The sequence below is a fragment of the Sander lucioperca genome, chromosome 19 (assembly GCF_008315115.2).
Source record: "Sander lucioperca isolate FBNREF2018 chromosome 19, SLUC_FBN_1.2, whole genome shotgun sequence".
In the NCBI taxonomy this organism is placed as follows: domain Eukaryota; kingdom Metazoa; phylum Chordata; class Actinopteri; order Perciformes; family Percidae; genus Sander; species Sander lucioperca.
This window is the reverse complement of record NC_050191.1, coordinates 2,222,601-2,230,790: the sequence shown is the minus strand read 5'-3', so window position 1 is coordinate 2,230,790 and position 8,190 is coordinate 2,222,601. Positions and strand designations below refer to the sequence as shown.

At 40.7% G+C, this 8,190-nt stretch overlaps 1 protein-coding gene across 1 annotated transcript; it reads left to right on the top strand.

Moving 5' to 3' along the window:
• The first annotated feature begins 694 nt into the window (after positions 1–694).
• Positions 695–3,167, top strand: LOC116061588 (receptor-interacting serine/threonine-protein kinase 2-like). The gene is made up of 4 exons (XM_031315882.2): positions 695–883; positions 1,172–1,327; positions 2,558–2,706; positions 3,071–3,167. The coding sequence occupies exons 1-4, from the start codon at positions 695–697 to the stop codon at positions 3,141–3,143; spliced, it is 567 nt and encodes a 188-aa protein (XP_031171742.2). The 3' UTR covers positions 3,144–3,167.
• Positions 3,168–8,190: the final 5,023 nt, after the last annotated feature.

Below are 8,190 nucleotides of genomic sequence, written 5' to 3'. Positions count from 1 at the left end.
AACTGTGAAGAAATAGTCGATAGCTCGAACGATGATGTAATAGGTCATGAGACAACATGTCATTAACAGGTATTGAACTTTTCACAGCTCCTCCTAGAGGCTTCAAAGATTCTTCTCAGTTTGGGTCAGCAGCAGATCAAAATCTTCACTATGCCAAATTGCAAAGTTTTTGTTTGCATGGAACAGCGTGCCATAAGGGGCGGGAAATTTACATGTCTCACCGTGACACAAGACGTTTTTGTAACATACAGAGGACACGGCCATAAATAAAACACCCCATGGCTTCAGTAGCTGACTTGAAATTTCTTCTCTGTTCATCTTTCCAACTCGAATCAGTTTGATGTTTAATTTGACTTGAGGCTCTGTCACATCCAGTTATTGGACCAGCCTCCCTGACTGAGTGGCAAGATCTTCTTTATTTCAGAGGTACAATGCATTTCATTCTTTTGACCTGTAAAGGTTTCATAATCATGAATAATTTGCTCCTCTAGTGAACTATGGAACAGTTTATTGAAGACTCCAGCCTTGAGGGCTGGAAGCTGATTGGCTCCGGAGGTTTCGGACAAGTCTACAAAGCCAGGCATCGTCAGTGGGCCTGTGACGTGGCCATTAAACTGCTTTGTCTTGATGACGGGTAAGTGCTTACAAAGAGTTTTCTGTTTACAGTTACATGAAGTTGAGTGAATCACTAATTATGCAAAGAAACACACACAGGACCAATAAGTCTTTGCTGCGTGAGATCAACATGATGCAAGAAGCAAGCAGCCCGCATGTTATTCGTGTCCGAGGGGTCTTCAAGGGTCAACCCCCCAAATCTGGTTGGGCAACACAGCTTGGTGTGGTCATGGAGCTCATGGAGAGAGGATCACTGGCCTCCCTACAGGTAACCAGGGGTGGAAGAACTATATTCTACTTAGAGTAGCAACACCACTCTTTAAAAATACTAAATAAAAAAAGCATCACAATAAAAGTATGATTGACTAAATGGAAGTTTGAATCATTCAGTTACAAAAATAATTAAAATGTAAATGTTTAATTATACAGTTTTTATTTTCAAATAGTTATTATTGAAGGAAAGAAGAACATCAATCATAGAAGCAGAAAGTGTATGTGTTGCTACATCACAATCTCCACTATTTGATGATCTGTAACTATGGAAACAATCTTACAGGAAGCCTTGATAAGACCTCCACCCTGGCCGCTGGTCTTCAGACTGGCTCACCAAGTGGCTCTGGGTATAAACTTTCTCCACAGTCTGCCCCGTCCCGTTCTCCACCTGGACCTGAAGCCCCAAAACGTGCTTCTGGACGACGCTCTCAATGCCAAGGTGAGTCCCAGGCGTTCAGGGGAGGCCAGGCCTCATGCTTACTTTATATTGTTATAATAGTTTGCACACTTTTTGGAGACTAAATGGACGCTGAAAGACATGTACTGTAAGCCCGAAAGATACATGTTTTTTCCCTAAATGTTGCAACTTGATAATAAGCAGAAACAACTCTAGATGAAAAGGAAACGAAAGGGTTTTACTGTTTTACAAGAGCCAAACTTCAGGTCTTAACATTGTACAGTATGAATCATTATTAAGAGGAGTAAAACTGATCTTTGGCTGAATAAGATAACAATTTGCTCAATTAATAACTTAACATTAGCACTGATTTCAGGAATACATTTAACTTCTGATTCGATTAAATATCAGTTCGGGATATTTCAGGGACACTAACAATTTAGTTCAGAGGGTGTGCTGCAGAGACAGTATGCGTCTGGTCAACACAAGTGACTTATTTCTTTTAGTTAGCATGTCAGGCTTATATCTGTGTTTGTATCCATACAGTCACAGGCGATATAAGTCAAGTGTTGCATGTGTCTTCTCTGTCTTAATAGTTTGTTAATCTGAAATGCAACCAGATATCTGCCTTTAGGCCAGGCGCTGCCTTCAGTGGAGCAGCTCCGGCTATGTGTTATGTGTTTATAAGGTTTGCTCGTCTCTCACAGGGCAAGATCTCGTTACGCTAAGAACAAAAGGCCACGCGGCACTGACGGGGTTAAAGCTCCATGCAAAAGGCAAATATTAAGAGATTGCTCTCTGGATTTTATGAATTAATATCGGATCCTTCAAATGGAAATCGATAACAATCACAATTTTTTTTTTTTTTTTACAATTGTGCGTATTCTCACAGCAGTAACATAAAAAAAAAAAAGTTGTGTCCAAAAGTAACAATTTTCATATCATATCCTACAGAAAGTTATGGTCTAACTTTTTTGGCAACATTACTAATAACTTGAAGATGTGTCAAATAAATACAATTTTCCAGTTTTTTTCCCTCTTAAGATAATTTAAACCATCACATTCCTCATTTTCTGACAGTGTTGCTTATCAAAATAGTTACTAATTAATACAATCGAGTAATTGATTAATTAATGCAAAAATCTTGATTTGCAAAGTAACTAAACAATAAATGCAGTGGAATAGAAGTAGAAAGTTGCATAAAAAGAAAATACTCAAACAAAATGAATCCCTTTTCTGCTACCTTCCTCTCTTTGCTAATTCTTTCCGCAGCTTACAGATTTTGGCCTTTCCCGGATTTCCTGCAGCGTCGCACAGGTTTCCAAGAAGGATGATGAAGATTCAGGAGGGACAGTCAGCTACATGCCCCCGGAAGCGTTTGGCGAAACATACAAACCTAAACGAGCCTCTGATATCTACAGGTACAACAGGCCCAAACCAGCACTTGGATAAGAGCGTTTTATTTATCATATAATAAATAATAACTGGAGACAGGTTCACTCCTGCCCCCATGTCTACAAAGATTAACACAGGTTCAGTCTTGACAGAATATCAAAATATCAGTGACATAGTCCTTTACAGGTGAGGGAATTGGTAAGAGTATTATAGTATATATACTCAGGTGAGTTCAGGCACTGATTTTATTGTTATTATTGAATGTCCTAATGCTCACATGATCATCAATTTACAGATGAAAAAAAATCCCTATCCATCAAACAATCAGTGTGTGATTGTAATGACATGGATAGTAATCCTGGCATGTAACTCTCTCTGTCTATCTTTCAGTTATGGGATACTCATTTGGTCCATTCTCACAGGGAAACAACCATATGAGAGTAAGAGACTGATGTGTCTTTAGCCGCCCTAACTATAAATGCTCAATACATCTACATTAATCTTAGTTTTCTGTCATGACACATGGTACAAGGATGTGTTTGTGTTAGTTTTATTTGTGCTGAGCTGTAGAAAAAGGCTTGTAAATTCCTCTAATGTAGATGCAAAGCCCACCAGAGTGCAGCTTCTCATCCCACAAGGACAGCGTCCACTAATAGACGATATTAAGGGTGATGCTGCAGGGTTGACAGAGTTGACAGAACTGATGCAGAGATGTTGGGACAATATACCCGAAAAAAGGCCCCAAGCCCTTGGTGAGGAAACTCCTTCATTTACCTCTAAAACTCTGAACTGACAAAGAAAAGTAGCTTGTGATGCTCTAACGTCGCAGCTGTACTCTATGTTGTGTTCAACAGAGTGTACAACCAAGACAGAAGAACTGTATCAGAAGCACAAACATGCAATTTTTGACGCTGTCCATGAAGTGCTGAAGAAACTGGTGAGAAACAAATCTCTTCATGAAAACTCAAGTCCTGCTGAGGGGCAAACATTTAGACACAATACAGCAAATTACTGTTTTTATCATTTTGTGTAGCAGGCTCTTACTCTTTGTCTTTCTAGGACCAAAAGGAAAACAAAGACAAGGGAATTCTAACTGCTCAGGCTTCAGGTCTGTACTGTACATATTACTATTGCCTGGTTTCAGACCTTTTAATTCGTCCACCCCACTAATTTAAGTGATTCAGCCAGCATTGTTACATGAAACAGCTTTTTCAAAATAAATAAAAAAGAATCGAGCCAATCAGCCAATCAAAGCCATGGGTGTGACTAATGCTGTTGTAAAGCAGTTGTTGGCACTTTGTTTTTAATTGGCTCCAGTGGTGTACTGGCCATCTGGCATACCGTGAGTAGCCACATCTCTTTACCTGTCTCTTTAGCGTTTACTTTGCGTACATACTCTTGGCACTGGGCTCTCTGGCAAATCACAGCCAAGTTAGTTTAACTTGTGCTGACGTCATAGACAAGGCTGGATTAGTATCCCCAGGGGCCCCTGGGCACTGAAGCTCATGGGCCCCCCTCCACCTCATAACACCCACGCAGGGCCGGCTCTAGCCCTTTGGTTGCCCTAGGTGAGATTGAGTTTTGCGCCCCCCAGACTCGCAGTGCCAGATCTCCACAGTGCTGTGTCAGCGATAGAGTACCAATGTATGTACATTTTACATTTTATCTTGCAAGTTAGATGGCACCAACATTTGGTCTAATCATAACTGGTCTGGCAACCCAAAGGCCAGTGTTTTGTTTCCAGGTTTGTGTGCATGATGACTTATAATGTGGGGGTCTGGGGGTCTGGGGGTCCTCCCCCTGAAAATTTTGAACATTAAACACTTTTAATCACAATCAATTCATGCTGGAAATATCTTTATGTAAAGGGAAACATAGATTACAATCCAAATATAAAAACATAATGGAATATAATGCAGTAAGGCTCTCAGGCATTCTGTATTTCTTTCATCTATTTATTCTCCTGTAGATTGACTTTTCTAATTATATCTGAGTCAGCACACATGTAGCCTAGCATCATTTACTCTTCCCTCCTCTTTTGTTGGGGAATTAACCTCCTTTAATGTGCATATGACAATTATTCACCTCAGTGATACATGAATTAATTTTAAAGAATTAATAAACCCCTGGACTGTAATATTTCAGATGTGTTTGAGCAAGATTTATGCTCATGTTCAAAACTTTGTGCACATTCAAAATATATCTCTGAGATTTGGAGGAGTCGTGATATTTTGAGAAAAATAAAGTGATAATAGGCTATTACAAGAATGAAATCACAATATTTCAGAAAATAATCCACCTGCACCATAGTCCGCTGTGCATTACATGATTGCTGATACAGTAGATTTCAGACCGTCTGACAGACACAGAGCCACGTTTGAGTGTCTGCTCTCTGAATGAGACAAAGTTTAGGGAAGTGGCTGTACGCTGCTCTACATCGGAGGTGGAAAACCGAAACTAGACCTACTGCAGAGATACACAGAGCACAAACGGGACACATCTACCGCAGCATGTCGACAGCAGAGCGCGTCCTTTATAACCTGAAGCTGCACAGACTACGGAAGGCGTGCTGCAGCAGCTCCATGGTCTGTGCCGCTGCTCGTCTCTCTTTTTACAGCGAGAGTGGACACTAAGTGACGCACAGATCTGCTTCAGGGCTCCGTGTGGCTGAGGGGGCGCCCTAGGATGACCATGTTTAATAAACATGTTTTGTTTCGCTTGTCAGTCTAATTCTATTATTAATGAGACGCCCCCAACACATTTGACGCCCTAGGCAATCGCCTAGTTCGCCTATAGCAATCGCCGGCCCTGCACCCACGCCCTCCAAAGGAGGCGATAAAAAATCCATTGACAACCAGCAAACTGCAGGCAGCTGATAGAACCTTCGCCCCACCAGACAGACTCCACACACACACACACACACACACACACACACACACACACACACACACACACACACACACACACACACACACACACACACACACTATACTAAGGCCCACCAGGTGTGTGATTTGATTTGTGTAATTTGTGATGCCAAATCACTATTGGTCAAAAGATGAATGACTAGTCCAGCTGAGCAGGCATCAAGTATGCCTTTCCAGTTCAATAAACCAAGTCCTGCCATCTGACTCACACATTACAAGACAATGTTTCAATGAATTAAATCATATCAAAGCGTTGTATGGCTCAAGACTATGGCAATATAGTATTCACTAAAAATCATAGTGCTAAACCGGAAGTTAGCTAGCTCAGACCAGAAATGAGTTAGGGAAATCAACTTCCCCTCCCACACAGACATCGGTCAGTGAAGGAAATTTCTGACAGAAGATGGAAACAGAGTGTAACGAGTTGACAATTATGTCTGATATAAACCTTTATTTGCTTTATAGCTTAGCTTAGCAAAACAACTAGCCTGGCTCTGTCCAAAAGGCAACAAAATCTGTGATCACCTCTAAATCTCACTAATAAACAAGTTATATCTTGTTTATTCTGTACAAGAGCAAGGCTAGATGACACATTATATCTCGATGGCAATAGGAACTTAAAGTTAAATTATTTTACTTCCATGATCAAGAAGTAGTTTCACTGAGTTTGATTGAGCCATGTTTAGAAATTGTTTTAAAGAAAACATTTACAGCATTAGTTTTCACACCTTACATCATTTTATTTGGTCTTTGTTTCAGAGAGTGCCCATTTTGAAGAAGAGGACGTTGTTGATAACATTCGGAAAGACCCCCCACCAATTCAGGTGAGTTTCCAACAATCGCTGCAGCCTGCTGAGACTCTTATACAGAGACATTCACTGGTCTTCAACACTCAGGAATGATTTTTCAATTAGCTTCACAGAAAGGCTTAGTTCCTCTTAACCCAGAAGAATGCCTCACAAAACACAACATGTTAAGTGAGCTTTGTAGGGGCTGGTTACCTTTGGACAGAGTCAGTTTAGCTGTTTCCATTTGTTTCCAGTCGTTATGCTAAGCTAACCTAACGAGCTGCTTGCAGCTGCTTCATACTTACAGACATACATACGTGATTGGTATCAATCAAGGCACAACAGAGAAATGTTCCCAGCAGGCATCTTCATAGTCCTGTGTTTTTTTTTACTGTGCATCACTGCATTTAAGATATGCTCCACAATGAGAAGGACCATACACGGCACTGACATACAGTTATTGGGTATTCACAAAAATAAGGTATGAATTGGGGTTTAAAAGTCATAATTTAATTACTGTGTATCCATCTAAATTGAGATTGAAATATATTAGGGCCTTCCTTTTTTGATGCCCAGTTAAAGTATAACAATTTGATTGTATTTCTTTGTTTTTTGAATTAAATGAAATAAATGAATGAACGGATGATACACATTTGTGTGCAGAGAATTTGCATTTGAGAATCATAACAAAAGCAATTCAATTCTGTGAAAGTTTTTTAAGCTATCTAAAGAACAGGCTCTTTCTCTTTGACTTTCTAGGACCAAAAGGAAAAGGAAGACAAGGGAATGAAAGAGCAGTTTCAAAGAATTCAAACTGCTCCGGCTTCAGGTCTGTACTTACATATTACTATTGTCTGGGTTCAGACCTTTTAATTCGTCCACCCCACTAATTTAACTGATTCAGCCAGCATTGTGACATGAAACAGCTTTTTCAAAATAAATAAAAAAGAATCGAGCCAATCAGCCAATCAAAGCCATGGGTGTGACTAATGCTGTTGTAAAGCAGTTGCTGGCACTTTGTTTTTAATTGGCTCCAGTGGTGTACTGGCCATCTGGCATACCGTGAGTAGCCACATCTCTTTACCTGTCTCTTTAGCGTTTACTTTGCGTACATACTCTTGGCACTGGGCTCTCTGGCAATCACAGCCAAGTTAGTTTAACTTGTGCTAACGTCATAGGCAAGGCCGGATTAGTATCCCCAGGGGCCTCTGGGCACTGAAGCTCATGGGCCCCCCTCCACCTCATAACATCCACGCCCTCCAAAGGAGGCGATAAAAAATCTATTGACAACCAGCAAACTGCAGGCAGCTGATAGAACCTTCGCCCCACCAGACAGACTCCACACACACACACACACACACACACACACACACACACACACACACACACACACACACACACACACACACACACACACACACACACACACACATGATACTAAGGCCCACCAGGTGTGTGATTTGACATGCCAAATCACTGTTGGTCAAAAGATGAATGACTAGTCCAGCTGAGCAGGCATCAAGTATGCCTTTCCAGTTCAATAAACCAAGTCCTGCCATCTGACTCTCACATCACAAGACAATGTTTCAATGAATTAAATCATATCAAAGCATTGTATGGCTCAAGACTATGGCAATATAGTATTCACTAAAAATCATAGTGCTAAACCGGAAGTTAGCTAGCTCAGACCAGAAATGAGTTAGGGAAATCAACTTCCCCTCCCTCACAGAAATCGGTCAGTGAAGGAAATTTCTGACAGAAGATGGAAACAGAGTGTAACGAGTTGACAATTCTG

Coding starts and splice junctions, on each gene's coding strand:
- LOC116061588 (XM_031315882.2), top strand. CDS start 695: ATGCAAAGAAACACACACAGGACCAATAAGTCTTTGCTGCGTGAGATC. Junction 1,328..2,557: donor ACGACGCTCTCAATGCCAAG/GTGAGTCCCAGG, acceptor TTCTTTCCGCAG/CTTACAGATTTTGGCCTTTC. Junction 2,707..3,070: donor CGAGCCTCTGATATCTACAG/GTACAACAGGCC, acceptor TCTATCTTTCAG/TTATGGGATACTCATTTGGT.